This window comes from Lagenorhynchus albirostris, chromosome 6, assembly GCF_949774975.1.
Source record: "Lagenorhynchus albirostris chromosome 6, mLagAlb1.1, whole genome shotgun sequence".
Lineage (NCBI taxonomy): Eukaryota > Metazoa > Chordata > Mammalia > Artiodactyla > Delphinidae > Lagenorhynchus > Lagenorhynchus albirostris.
In genome coordinates, this window is record NC_083100.1 from 89,111,096 (window position 1) to 89,127,317 (window position 16,222).

A 16,222-nucleotide genomic window follows, 5' to 3' on the forward strand; every position below is an offset into this window, starting at 1 on the left:
GTCCCAGAAGGAGAAGAGAAAAAGAAAGTGACTGAGAAAATATTTGAAGAGATTATAGTTGAAAACTTCCCTAATATGGGTAAGGAAATAGTTAATCAAGTCCAGGAAGCACAGAGAGTCCCAGACAGGGTAAATCCAAGAAGAAACACGCCCAGACACATATTAACCAAACTATCAAAAATTAAATACAAAGAAAAAATATTAAAAGCAGCTAGGGAAAAACAACAAATAACATACAAGGGACTCCACATAAGGTTAACAGCTGATCTTTCAGCAGAAACTCTGCAAGCCAGAAGGGACTGGCAGGACATATTTAAAGTGATGAAAGGGAAAAACCTGCAACCAAGATTACTCTATCCAGCAAGGATCTGATTCAGATTTTACAGAGAAATTAAAACCTTTACAGACAAGCAAAAGCTAAGAGAATTCAGCACCACCAAGCCAGCTTTACAGCAAATGCTCAATGAACTTCTCTAGGCAGGAAACACAAGAGAAGGAAAATACCTACAATAACAAACCCAAAACAATTTACAAAATGGTAATAGGAACATACATATCGATAATTACGTTAAATGTAAATGGATTAAGTGCTCCAACCAAAACACATAGACTGGCTGAATGGATACAAAAAGAAGACCTGTATATATGCTGTCTACAAGAGACCCACTTCAGACCTAGTGACACATACAGACTGAAAGTGAGGGGATGGAAAAAGATCTTCCATGCAAATGGAAAGCAAAAGAAAGCTGGAGTAGCAATTCTCATATCAGACAAAATAGACTTTAAAACAAAGACTATTACAAGAGACAAAGAAGGACACGACATAATCATCGAGGGATCGATCCAAGAAGCAGATATAATAATTGTAAATATTTATGCACCCAACCTAGGGCACCTCAATACATAAGGCAAATACTGACAGCCATAAAAGGGGAAATTGACAGTAAAACAATCATAGTAGGGGACTTTAACACCCGACTTTCATCACTGGACAGATCATCCAAAGTGAAAAAAGGAAACACAAGCTTTAAATGATACATTAAACAAGATGGACTTAATTGATATTCATAGGACATTCCTTCCAAAAACAAAAGAATACACACTTCTTCTCAAGTGCTTATGGAACATTCTCCAGGATAGATCATATCTTGAGGCACAAATCAAGCCATGGTAAATTTAAGAAAATTGAAATCATATCAAGTATCTTTTCCGACCACAACGCTATGGGACTAGATATCAATTACAGGAAAAAAGGAAAACACATGGAGGCTAAACAATACACTACTTAATAACCAAGAGATCACTGAAGAAATCAAAGAGGAAATCAAAAAGTACCTAGAAACAAATGACAATGAAAACACGATGACCCAAAACCTATGGGATGAAGCAAAAGCAGTTCTAAGAGAGAAGTTTATAGCAATACAATCCTATCTTAAAAAACAAGAAACATCTCAAATAAACAATGTAACCTTACATCTAAAGCAATTAGAGAAAGAAGAACAAAAAAACCCCAAAGTTAGCAGAAGGAAAGAAATCATAAAGAGCAGATCAGAAATAAATGAAAAAGAAATGAAGGAAACGATAGTAAATATCAATAAAACTAAAAGCTGGATCTTTGAGAAGTAAACAAAATTGATAAACCATTAGCCAGACTCATCAAGAAAAAAAGAGAGAAGACTCAAATCAGGATTAGAAATGAAAAAGGGGAAGTAAAAACTGACACTGCAGAAATACAAGGGATCATGAGAGATTGCTACAAGCAACTATATGCCAATAAAATGGACAACCTGGAGAAAATGGACAAATTCTTAGAAAAGCACAACCTTGTGAGACTAAACCAGGAAGAAATAGAAAATATGAACAGACCAATCACAAGCACTGAAATTGAAACTGTGATTAAAAATCTTCCAACAAACAAAAGCCCAGGCGCAGATGGCTTCACAGACGAATTCTATCAAACCTTTAGAGAAGAGCTAACATCTATCCTTCTCAAACTCTTCCAAAATATAGCAAACTCATTCTACAAAGCCACCATCACCCTGATACCAAAACCAGACAAAGGTGTCACAAAAAAAGAAAACTACAAGCCAATATCCCTGATGAACATAGATGCAAAAATCCTCAACAAAATACTAGCAAGTAGAATCCAACAACACATTAAAAGGATGATACACCATGATCAAGTGGCGTTTATCCCAGGAATGCAAGGCTTCTTCAATATATGCAATCAATGTGATAAACCATATTAACAAATTGAAGGAGAAAAACCATATGATCATCTCAATAGATGCAGAAAAAGTTTTTGACAAAATTCAACATCTATTTATGGTAAAAACCCTCCAGAAAGTAGGCACAGAGGGAACTTACCTCAACATAATAAAGACCATATATGACAAACCCACAGCCAACATCGTCCTCAATGGTGAAAAACTGAAACCATTTCCACTAAGGTCAGGAACAAGACAACGTTGCCCACTCTTACCACTCTTATTCAACATAGTTTTGGAAGGTTTAGCCACAGCAATCAGAGAAGAAAAGGAAATAAAAGGAATCCAAATCGGAAAAGAAGAAGTAAAGCTGTCACTGTTTGCAGATGACATGATACTATACATAGAGAATCCTAAAGATGCTACCAGAAGACTACTAGAGCTAATCAATGAATTTGGTAAAGTAGCAGGATACAAAATTAATGCACAGAAGTCTCTTGCATTCCTATACATTAATGAAGAAAAATCTGAAAGTGAAATCAAGAAAACACTCCCATTTACCATTGCAACACAAAGAATAAAATATCTAGGAATAAACCTACCTAAGGAGACAAAAGACCTGTATGCAGAACATTATAAGACACTGATGAAGGAAATTAAAGATGACACAAATAGATGGAGAGATATACCATGTTCTTGGATTGGAAGAATCAACATTGTGAAAATGACTCTACTACCCAAAGCAATCTACAGATTCAATGCAATCCCTATCAAACTACCACTGGCATTTTTCACAGAGCTAGAACAAAGTATTTCACAATTTGTGTGAAAACATAAAAGACCCCAAATAGCCAAAGCAATCTGGAGAATGAAAAATGGAGCTGGAGGAATCAGGCTCCCTGACTTCAGACTATACTACAAAGCTACAGTAATCAAGACAGTATGGTACTGGCACAAAACCAGAAATATAGATCAATGGAACAGGATAGAAAGCCCAGAGGTAAACCCACGCACATATGGTCACATTATCTTTGATAAAGGAGACAAGAATATACAATGGAGAAAAGACAGCCTCTTCAATAAGTGGTGCTGGGAAAACTGGACAGCTACATGTAAAAGAATGAAATTAGAACACTCTAACACCATACACAAAAATAAACTGAAAATGGATTAAAGACCTAAATGTAAGGTCAGACACTATAAAACTCTTAGAGGAAAACATAGGCAGAACACTCTATGACATAAATCACAGCAAGATCTTTTTTGACCCACCTCCTAGAGAAATGGAAATAAAAACAAAAATAAGCATATGAAACTTAAAAGCTTTTGCACATCAAAGGAAACCATAAACAAGATGAAAAGACAACCCTCAGAAGGGGAGAAAATATTTGCAAATGAAGCAACTGACAAAGGATTAATCTCCAAAATTTACAAGCAGCTCATGCAGCTCAATATCAAAAAAACAACCCAATCCAAAAATGGGCAGAAGACCTAAATAGATATTTCTCCAGAGAAGATATACAGATTGCCAACAAACACATGAAGGAATGCTCAACATCACTAATCATTAGAGAAAGCAAATCAAAACTACAATGCGATGTCATCTCACAGCGGTCAGAATGGCCATCATCAGAAAATCTACAAACAATAAATGCTGGAGAGGGTGTGGAGAAAAAGGAACCCTCTTGCACTGTTGGTGGGAATGTAAATTGATACAGCCACTATGGAGAACAATATGGAGGTTCCTTAAAAACTAAAAAAAGAATTACCATATGACCCAGCAATCCTACTACTGGGCATATACCCTGAGAAAACCATAATTCAAAAAGAGTCATGTACCACAACATTTACCACTGTTCATTGCAGTTCTGTTTACAATAACCAGGACATGGAAGCAACCTAAGTGTCCATTGACAGATGAATGGATAAAGAAAATATGGCACATATAGACAATGGAATATTACTCAGCCATAAAATGGAACGAAATTGAGTTATTTGTAGTGAGGTGGATGGATCTAGAGTCTGTCATACAGAATGAAGTAAGTCAGAAAGAAAAAAACAAATACCATATGCTAATGCATATATATGGAATCTAAAAACAAAACAAAACAAAAAAATGGTCATGAAGAACCTAGGGGTAAGACGAAAATAAAGACGCAGACCTACTAGAGAATGGACTTGAGGACAAGAGGAGGGGGAAGGGTAAGCTGGGACAAAGTGAGAGAGTGGTAGTATACATATGGACATATAAATACTACCAAATGTAAAATAGATAGCTAGTGGGAAGCAGTCGCATAGCACAGGGAGATCAGCTTGGTGCTTTGTGACCAGCTAGAAGGGTGGGATAAGGAGGGTGGGAGGGAGTGAGATGCAAGTGGGAAGAGATATGGGTATATATGTATATGTGTAACTGATTCACCTTGTTATAAAGCAGAAACTAACACACCATTGTAAAGCAATTATATACCAATAAAAACGTAAAAAAAAAAAGTATGAGAAATAATTATGCCACTCAATACTAGAAATACTAAAATCAAAGTACTATCAATACGAGAAAGTTAAAAATATTTATATTTAGTCCATTTCTCCATGAATTTATACACAAATTAAAAGTATTATAGTGAGAAAGTTCGACAATATCAAAATCCTGAAAAACTGAGAGGATATTGAATAAGTGATGAAGTGATTGAAGGGATCCATTTGTGTATATGTGTATATATATGTGTGTGTGTGTATTTGGGCCTTTACTTTTCAAAGTATTAAGGTAATAAATGATATCAAATGAAAACCACCAAATAGAAGTGTTAAAAAAGAAAAATTTGGTAAATATTTGAATAGTTTGCTACAAATTTATTAACACATTTTTCTGACATTTCTTACTAAATTCATTACACACTTTCCAAAGTATGTTACTATTACTTAATTGTCACTAGTTACTACTTATGAAGCCAGGTTTCATTCCAACGCTTTATGTATTTTCCTTCAGTTTTTAGCCTTCTGGAAATTGAGGCACAAAGAAGACAAATAATTACTACCGTAGGTTACACACGAGTAAGAGCCATAATTAAGATTCAAATCAAGTTCTGCCTTTAATGCTCTGCTTCTTTCCACTGTGTATGCCTCATTGCCCAAACCAAATCAGAGTCTGTTGTTGTCTATCCAAAATTGAGCAATTGTCTGTTGACTCTTAATCAATAGGGTCAGACCAAATAGACAAATGTAATCAACTGTATATTAAGAAATATTTTGGTAGACTTACTTTTTAATTGCCTCAACTTGCTTTTAGTTTGCTTTTAAAATAAAACATAGAATCATTATTTAGAAAAATGCAGCAAGAGGCTTACTTTGTTTTTCTCTTAAGCTGGAAGAGGGAGCGTAAGTAGAATTGTTAGACCGTGACTACCAGAATCTCTAGCCAAGGCTCAGGAATAACTGAAGAGAAATACCCTACTCATACCTTCGTATTATGGAGATTTGGGTTCCTCTTCATCTGTGAATCACAAATGTAAATTTGTTTGTACAATATTAACATACAATCTGTCATGACTACAGACTGTTGAAAAGAAAATGATGAATCGATTTGTAGGGGTTTGGCAGATGACGTACAGAGGGAGTTGACAAAAGATGGGATAATAACTACTTCCCCTCATTTCACGCCCATAACATTATAATACAAATTTCTAAATAAGAAAAAAAAAGCACAAATTCTTGTCAAATGCGATAGATGGCATTACAGGATGTAATATGACACTTTCTGAAACTGCGTAATGTGAATTCAAAAAATTTCCACTGAAAATTACATTGTATTGACATGCAATTTTTAAAATGTCATTATTGGAGCTTCTAGAGAGCTAGCTTATTATAGATTCATCTCTTTATAAAGAAAACATGTCATTGTTAATTTGTTTTACTTTATAAAGCTTTCTCTTCTCTACATGGAAGAATAATGTAAAAATTAATAATTCAAAAGCAAAACAGAAGTAGGAGAATCCCATGGGGACATGCTGCAGTTGGCATTGTTTTTCAACTGTTGGTGCATCCACATATTATTGCCACTTCCCCTAGAAGAACAGGTTGTGCATGTAAGTGCTCATTGAGGAATATTACCCTGATTGATGAGAAGTAACATGAAATTAATTTCAGATCCACCATACACTTTACAATGCAAGGCAACCTGCAGTTTTCCAGATAATCAGTATCACTAAATGCTGTAATCATGTTGGTCATGTAGAGAATATGCTCAAAAAAAGGTGTACCATTTCCCATTTTCATGGAAACCTGAGTTTACAAATCACTTTTCAATAGAGACTGATTTTGAGACTTCTTGTGGAAAGAGACTGATTTTCCCAGGTAATTATAAACCAATGAAATAGCTTGGGAATTATGTAAATCAGCACATACAGAAAAAAATATTAATAAGAGTCCATACTATTTCTAAGCAAAATATAGTATGGTATTTGCATTAGTTAGGACTCTTGTCTGTAAACAAAAGAAATTCAGCACAAACCAGTGGGAAAATAAATTTTCTGCCTTGATTCCAAGGAGTGGATGGAATTGACTTCAGGCACAATTTGGATCCAAGTATTCACATAGAGTCACAAGAGCCTTATCTTCTTTTTCTCCAGTTCTAAACTATTCCTTATGTTGGCTTCTGAGATGGGTACTCTCTACATGGTTTTTAAATGACCCATGGCAACTTGAGGTTATAATACTTGCAATCTTGAAAGGAAAGAAATATTCTCTCTTTCAGCAGCCATGGAAATCACCTCAAATTGCTTTAGTCTTGTTTATGTATTGACAGAGACTCCTAAATTGCCTATCAATATACCCATTTTTTCACTTTCCCCTTAGAAACAGAGCACTAAGTCTTTTGTTGACACATTGCTATTCAGAATGTCATCACATTTCCCATCTCCCCTTGAAGCTAGATATTGTCACATGACTAAGTTCTGACCACTGAAATGTAAGCAGAAGTATTGTGAGGAACTTCCAGGAAGAATACGTTAATGGAGCTTTCTTAAAGTAAAAAGACTTCTTCTTTTGCCTTTCTGCCGTTACTCCTTCAGGCCTGCAAGGTGATGACTCAAGCACTAGTAGTCATCTTGGGCCATGAAATGACTAAGAAAAATGGTAGCCATTAGTTAGGATGGATGGTGGAGCAGAATGATAGAAATCTGTGTTCCTTAGGACATCTAGCCACCATACAATCTCTGCACTGCCCTCCTCCATACCTCTTTAATGCTAAGGAAGAATAATCATCTATCAGGTTTAAGCTGTAAAATATTTTTGTAAACATCAATAACATGACTGTTGTGGACCAATTGTGGTCTAGGGGATGAGGCCACCTTGGGTCATATGGTCCTCCCCTGTGACAGAGGAGGCAATAGCCCATGAATAACAGCTTCACCAGGGGTGGATATAGTAGTTTCAAAAGGACAAAAAAAGTCAATAATAGTGTTTTATATCTATTATGTTCATTTCAGCCAAAAAGTATGTGCCAATAAATCCTACCTACTATAGAACATAAGGAAGAGAATATATTTCCTTGTATCATCACTGTCCCAGAATTCATGACCAGTCAACAAGGTTTAGAATATTTGTGAGCAGCATATATAGGTATTCATTTCCATATGATGCTAACAGAGACCTGGAGGGGGATTTAGAGTGAGAGATAAAAACTATAAGGTTGATTTAAAGAAAGAACATAATGACATCTACAGAGAGAAGTTACGCTTTGATAGTTAACAGATGGTTATCCTGCCCCCAAGATGAGACAAGCTTTTCTACAAAAGAAGGTGCTCCAGTTCTAACTCCACTTCTAACACCATACTTCTGACTCTACAGCGTTATCATCTGGAACACAAGGAAACAAGGAGATACCATGATGGAGGCTCAACTTCTCAAAGTTTTTTTTTGCCTCAGTGTTTCTGTGACTGTATTACTCACTTTTTTTGTAACAAAAGTCATTGCATGTTACTGAACTGTCTTTAATCATCATGTTTCCTGAACTGGAAGATAGATAGTGATGATTACAAAAGAACATTAGCAAGAACAACAGAAACTCCATATTTCCAATATTTCACTTTTGAATGTGAAGAAAAATTTGCCAATTCATTTTCTCAATGATGTCTTTTAAAGAATAAAAAAATTCAATTTTGGTTAAGTTCGATTTACCAGTTTTTCTCTTATTATTATTTTGTGTGTTCTATCTAAGAAATCTTTGCCTACTCCAAGATTATGAAAATATCTTCCTATATTCTAGAAGCTTTATATTACATTTATGATCATCTCAGATTAATTTTTGTGTATGGGTATGATAGGTTGAAATTTACCTTTTTCATATAGATAGCCACTTGTTTCAGTAGTAGTTGCTTAAAAAGACTTTCCTTTCCCTATTAAACTGATTTGGAGCCTTTGTTGAAATCAGTTGACTATATGTGTAGTCTTATATTTCTGGTTTCATTTTGCTTAATACTCTACTCTCGTGATTACTATAACTTTATAGTAACTGGAAATAAGGTACTGTAAATACTCTAACTTTGTTCTTTTTTCAGTATTAGTTGATTGTTCTAGATCCTTTGCATTTCAATATAATTTTAGAATAATCTATTTCTTAAAAGTAATTAGATTTGGATAACCTATTCCCTCAAAAATAACTTGCTGGAATTTTTATAGGGGTTTCATTAATTCTATATATTCATTTAGAGAAAATTATAGCAATTTGAGTTTTCTAATCCATGAGCATGATATATCACTGCATTTTCTTGGACTTTATTCACTTTCTCTCAGCAATTTTTATAGTTTTCAGTATGAAGGTCTTACACAAATTTCACTAGTTTTATTTCTAGATATTTGTTGTTTTATTGATACCATTGTAAAAGTTTTTCTTTAAGTTTAATGTTTTGTTATTGCTAATATACAGAAGTATAATTAAATATATACATTGACGTTGTATCCTATGGCCTTCTCAAATTCAGTTATTAATTCCAGCAGTTTATGGACTCCTTTGGATTCCTTTTAGTATAAAGAGAAACTTAAATCTCTCTTTCACCCCTGTCTCTCAGTCCACTTCCCTAGTTCTTGCTCTGCAAGACATCACAGCACCAGATTCTTTTCTTTCTTTTCAGAAATAGGCAAAGCATATACAAAGAAGCACCAATAGTACTGCAGTACGCATTACATATAGTTTTGTGTTTTGGTGGTCCCTCACTCCACCTTTCTGAGAGGATCAAATTTGTCTTGAGTATCTACAATTCATATGAAAATGTATTAAACAAAGAAAACACATTTTCAAACTTGTTTGAAAACTATATTTTTCTCCAAATTTATAATATCAAAAAATGAAATAAAGCATAGTTCCAATGCTGCTTAACAATATGAATTAATAGAAAGTGCTACATACTGTGAGTATTTTAATTATGCGAAAGTATTACAATTTGGGATTATATATGTTCTGTTCTACAATCAGTTTTGGGGGCGCCGGTGATTTTCAATATTGGCTGCTCCTTGGAATCACTCAACTTGCTTTAATAAAAATACTGATGTGTGGGTTCTACCCCAGAGAGTCTGATTTTATTGATGTGGGATATGGACTAAGCAAAGGGATTTATTAAAGTTCCCTAGGTGATTTTAATGTGAAGCCAATTTGAGAACTGCTGTTTTACACCTTACTAAAAAAAAGTATATATAATGTGTGTGTATATATATATGTATATAATGTGTATATATATATATAATGTATATATATATATAATGTGTGTGTATATATATATATATATATATATATATATATATATATATATATATTCTCCTCAAGGGAGATTTTAAATGCAGAAGAAGTCTATATAGTTTATATAGTTTGTATTTGTAATTTTTATAAGCAGTGTCATGGATCAAAAAGTTAAATAACTTAGAAACATAAAATTCGAGTAACCTTACCTAAGGCAATTAACCTTTCCACATACTGTTTCTGCACGCCCCAAATTGAAACCTTAGCAATGAACTGTAACTTGCTCTTGTTAAGAAATTAGTGCAGGTCTCTTTGAAACACAAAATATGAAAAAAAATTTAAACATAGAAAACAAAAGTACAAGGATTTAGGGGGGAAAAACTTAAAAACACATTGTGTTGATATTTAGTACTGATTGTTAACCTTTTGTAGTCATGGAGAATTGCTTGGGGACAATGTTGTAATACTAAGTCAAATGGTCTATTTGACTGATTCAGACTGCCCTTTCTTATATTCTTCTATTCTAAAAATTTTAAGCAATATTCTAAAATAATGCAAGAAACACATGGCAAGGAATAAATAAAACTAATGTTACCTAGAGTAGTAGTTTCAGAGGAGTTTGTTTTAATTGACAAAATGAAATAACCATCTAAATACTTCAGTATCAAATCCCATATTTTCAAGGCTTATTATTTAAGTTCCAATCATCCTAACATATTGCTTGATTGAGATGTACATAATACTACATTAGAACTTCTGTAGATTTTAAACCAATTTTTAAATCTAAAGTGAGGTATAACACAGGCAAAAAGGATATATTACAAAACACAGCCCTAACACAGTGACACAAATTAGGTTCTGAGTAATCATTAGCGGATAGGCAGGTAGGCAGGCAGGATGGAAGAGAGGCAGGGAAATATTCTCTCTCTCTTTCTCTCTCTATCTATCTATTAATATCTATCTATCTATATGCATATATATATATATTAGGCTATATATAATATATACTTATTAGTAGAACAATGCATTTGAAGTCTATCATGAGAATTTCTACAAAATGCAAAATGTTTCTTGAGAAGGATCTGTATATAAATTCCTCCTTTGCCATTTAAGACCATTGTAAAATTGGAGAAATCAGTTAAACTCTTTATTTTTCTCATTTATTTAAATGCATGTAATAGTACTTCTTAGGGATGTTTTGAAGATTGAGTGTGATCATGTTTATGAAAATGCTTACGCAAGAGGTGGGCTGGATCTTCAATATATGATCATTACTTAATTTTCATAATTAAACCTAAATCACTTTTGTTTTCATAATCTTATTTAAATCTGAATTTTATAAGATGCATTCTGAAGTAAAGAGTAGCAAGCACCACCAAATAGCTTATCTTCTCCTTTAGTTAATTTATTTTACTAATCTGAATCGTTGAACACTTCACTGTCCATCTCTAACATGGCTGAGAATAAGGAGTTGATCTAAGTATGTGAAAGAAAAATGTATCCTAAATTGTGCAATGACATTGTTACTCTTATTATTTTATGTATTTGAATTTATACCATCTTGATGCTTTTGACCCTTGGTACTCAGTGTGTGCCGTAGACCGAGGATGATGTTGTCACTTAGAGAACTTGTTAGAATTCCAGATCTACTCAATCACAATCTCCATTTTAGCAAAATTCCCAACTAATTAATATGTAGACACATTAAAGTTTAAGAAGTGCTGCCGTAGATTATGAACAGTTGGATATTACTCTTATGAAAATTTAAAAATATATGACCTAAACTCTGCATAAATTCTTATTGCATGAATTTTGTTTCTGGATCCTATGGACACAGGTTTGTTGTAAAGAACACTAAATCAGGAGTCAAAGCATGCTTTTTTGATATTGGCTGTGCCATTTAAAAGTAGTGAAAATGCATCAAGTTCTTAAACTTCTAAGAGTATCTGTTTTGTCATTTGTAAAGTGAAGGACTAGTTAATACATCTCCTGATACTCAGTGGGATTATTTAGAAGTTTAAGTGAAATGGCACTTTAAGAATTTTCAAGGTCTGTACACATTAGGTGCTATTACAATCTATGAGTTTAGATCAGCTGACCACAGGTAGATTTTGAGTAAGAACTTATAAGGGAGGAAGACAAGATGACAACCAGAGTTTAATCATTTCTTTATAGCTGCTGCTTTATATCAGAAATAGAAGGTGGCTTAGGAAATGAGTGTCCTAAAGAGAAAGGTAGTTTTGGATAATTTTGATCTTTATTTTTACTGATCGATTTGTGTTGACTTTGAGTGGTGGTCCAATCAGTTACTTTGTAATTAGCTCACAATGAAATTTTATTCAGAACTTGCCTTCAGTTTTTCCTAGGGATGCTCTCAGTTAGTAACTGACTTGAGATCTGAGGAAATATCATGTCCCCTGGATTTGACATGGCAGTGAGGACGTCGTGAGGGATGTCTTTATGGAAGTCAACGATGCAAATTCTGGTTCTTTCCATTACAGATAAAAAGACTTGTGGTCCTCATGAATTCCAGTGTAAAAACAACAACTGTATTCCAGATCACTGGTGGTGTGATAGCCAAAATGACTGCAGTGATAATTCAGATGAAGAAAACTGTAGTAAGTAACTCTTGCTTGAGAACGTTGCAAGCTTGACAGCGTATTCAATAAGCAGGATAGCAATTTTTAGTTCGGTTAAGGTATGAATTTGAACCTGTCTGTCCTGCAGCTCACATTTTTATACATATATTCACATTTGAACAAGAATATTCAGACTAAATTGACCTAAATCTCAAACGGTAGAATTACTGAAATGCTTATCCTGGGAGTCATTTTCTTACATTTATCAGAATTAGTATGAAAGTATCATGAGGTTTAATGTAACACATTAGTATGCAATGAAGGTAGCCCTTGATGCAAATTCATACAAAGAGCTGAATGATATGGAGACAGTACAAAACATATCATTCTTTAATGGATGGAATTCATTTTATTTGTCTCAAATCCTTTTACACTACAAATTCACCCAAGAGCATCTTTCAGTGAAATATCATTTATTCTCTCTGGAGTGGTGAACACCATATGTATTCAGGATGCTTTCCTCTCAAAATAGAATAAAGCTATTATCATCATCTGCCTCCTGCATTTTTATGTAATAAATTTAAAAGACATTAATTAACCAACAATTTTATTTTCTAAGAAGCATGACAGTATGTAAAATTGTGATAGTATCTCTATCTTCTAGCATTAATTTCTGAATGTATTTCTTACTGGCACTTTCTTATGCTGCTGTTTAAATAAAGAGACAATATAATCATGTTCAAAATAAGATAATAATCAAATCCCATTGATTAAATATTTACATTCTGCTACTTCCAAAAAGGATTTTATGATAACAATAATGTCTACTCTTATGCATTGGACTTAGAGCATTCATTTCCCAAGATACAGGAGACAAAATAGGAATTGTTATATTAAAGCATGGGGATATATTATTTAAAAGCATACGATTAGTAGAGTCATAGCTTTAATACACCACTTGGATGTTCAGTTTGCAAAATGTCAACAAATGTTTTGAATAACTTTCAGAACTTAATCTGAATAGTGTTTGAGTATCAGGTACATTAATTATGAAATCTCTGGATCATTATGATTATGAAATACTTTGAATATAGAAAGTATTACTATTATTACTCCCTCTTCACATAGATATCTCCCAACTGATCGTACTCTTTAGAAAGGTAAAGAGTATTGCAGAGAGTCATTAGAGTGTTCTAGATTCCTTTAATCAGTAATTAAAAAAACAATTTTTATGTAGCATGTTTTCAGATTCTGTCCAGTGATTAAAATAAAAATCTAATGGGGTGATGGTGGTAAGAATAGAGGAGAAATATAAAAAAGAAACAATTATTTTATACTTTTAATTTATTTTATTGTATTTCAGAGCTTAAATACACAGATAACTACTTAGCTTAGTTTTGGATACATTTAGTGTTAGTTATCAATAATATACCTGAGAGGAAATGCCTGTGACTGAAGGATATTGAAAACAAGAGAGGGTAGGTGGGAAGGCAACACAGGAGACTCACATCTTGGGAGACTCACATCTTGGAAGACTCTTTATTCAAGTGGTAATTTAAATTGTGTGAGAAGTTAGGTTACTGCTTTAATGAGAAATAAAGAAGAATGAAGGGTTGAGAAAGCTCACTTCTGAGTCTCCTGGGGTTTCTTAAGTGGCTGAATATCATTTTGCTGACATCTCCTAAAAGTCATCTTGTGATGCAAGAAAGCAAGGAGAAGGAACATTGCCTCTCACTTGTCACCGTGGAAACTTAGTGATAAATCATTGTAGCCACAGAGCCCTTAAGAAAAAGCAAGGGAATTGACTGCAGTATCAAGCATTGCAGTATAAACTACCCAGTTATGTGTGTATCTCTTTTAGTCCCTACTCACTCTGAGCTTGTGGCTAAGACAAGTAATATTGATGAATTTGCAGAGGAGAGATGACAGTGAACAGGAATGAAGCATATTATAGTTGTGACATGGAAGAATAGAAGGCATACACAGGATAAGTATCAGAGTGGGTAACATGTTAAACATGTAAGAATATGTAAGAGAAAGGATCATGGGCTCTACATCATTGAGTGGTGTTTGAAGATACCATCTTGACTAGGCCAGAAAAATGGGAAGATTTAAGCATTGAAAATGCCAGTTCCACATAGACAGAAGCTGAGTCTCTGAAGAATGAGAAGAAAAAATACAGTATATCTATAGGGAACACCAAGAGACTAGTCCCATAGAAGTCAGCCTTAGAAAAAATACTGTTGCTGTATTAAAATGCTTTCAAGATATTTCCAATATCTTATTATCAATTGAAATTATTATAATAATATGTATATAATTACAACAGAACTATTTTAATTATATACACATAATTATAATATATATTGTAATTATGACTATATTATATACATCACACAATTTTATATATATAATTATAATATATATAGATGACAAAAATATACCCAAAAGGACAGTGGTATAATGTTATTATGTTTTCTAAATGTTATTAGTCAACGATATGCATTTTAGTGCACATTTTGTCATTTATTGTTAGCTCTTATTAAGTAGTGAAACATACCAGAGATAGTAAATTGGCCTTATACAATAGCAACATGCTTTTTTTTTTTTTTTTACAGGCCTGCATACTATCACACAACATTCGCTTGCATTCCATTGCCTCACTTATTTCTTTATCACATTTATCTGAGTTCCTACTTAAATATCTGGAGATGGTCTAAGGAGTAGGGCTATGTACCATGGTCTAACACAGTGCCTGACACATATTTATAATATTGGCAATGTATTTTAAAGTTTTCTTTTGGACTTCTTTGTTTGTGAATCATATATAATGAATTAATGTTTTAAATTGTATTGGAAACATTCCGGCCATAGATATGGGAAGAGCTGGAATAGCAGTGGAGCAATTAACTGCCAGCTATGTTTTAGTTTAATATGCTTTCTAATGTTTTATATCTACATAAGATAATTAGTCCATTGTCATTTCATCATCTGATGATGATCATTTCCCTTGTTAAGTGTTCAGCAGGGACACTTTGCTTCAGCAGTGATTTCTGCTCTTAAAAATAAGAAAATTTCATTGTTATTGGAGTAATTTTGTAATCTGGATCAAAGGTTTGGAAATATTTGAGAAATCTTGACATCTCTACTATTTTCATCAGCAACAAATATATATATAGCATGTATGCCTTCTAAGTAATTGATGTGCAAAATAAAATTTTCATATCTTTGCATTATTAAGAAGTAACTAGCATTCCAATAGATTTTAAAGTATCAAATAATTTGATCAACTAGATCAAGGTTTATGTAGAAAGACAAGCTGCATCTGCCTTATTTGAATTTCTAGTACTTTCACACTGAATTTATATGAAAAGATTTTTTGTATAGCATGTCAGTTATACTAATTGTATTCTAAAAATTCTCCTCAGATGCTCACACCCACATTGATATAACTTTTGAACTTATCACCGAGGGTTTATGATAGTATACTCAGTGGAGAAATTGGAGTCTGGAAGCTTTTCTGCTATGCCACTAACTCTGTGGCTTTGAAAGTTGCTTTTATTTTCTGAATATAGCTTCTTAGGTTTTGTGCAAGACGGCTCTCATAGTTCGTTTCAATTCTGAGGCAGTATGTTTGTGCCTTCACTAGTATCAGAGGAAGTGACCAATTTATACTATGCCTTTATTTTTTATCCTTATTATAGAAT

The 16,222-nt window shown here is 33.4% G+C and overlaps 1 protein-coding gene across 1 annotated transcript in view; it reads left to right on the plus strand.

Moving 5' to 3' along the window:
• Window positions 1-16,222, plus strand: part of LRP1B (LDL receptor related protein 1B) — a 1,442,028-nt gene that overhangs the window by 1,259,469 nt on the left and 166,337 nt on the right. The window contains exon 67 of the mRNA XM_060151186.1: window positions 12,438-12,554. Within this exon, the coding sequence (XP_060007169.1) occupies window positions 12,438-12,554 (117 nt within the window). The remainder of the gene's footprint in view (window positions 1-12,437; window positions 12,555-16,222) is intronic.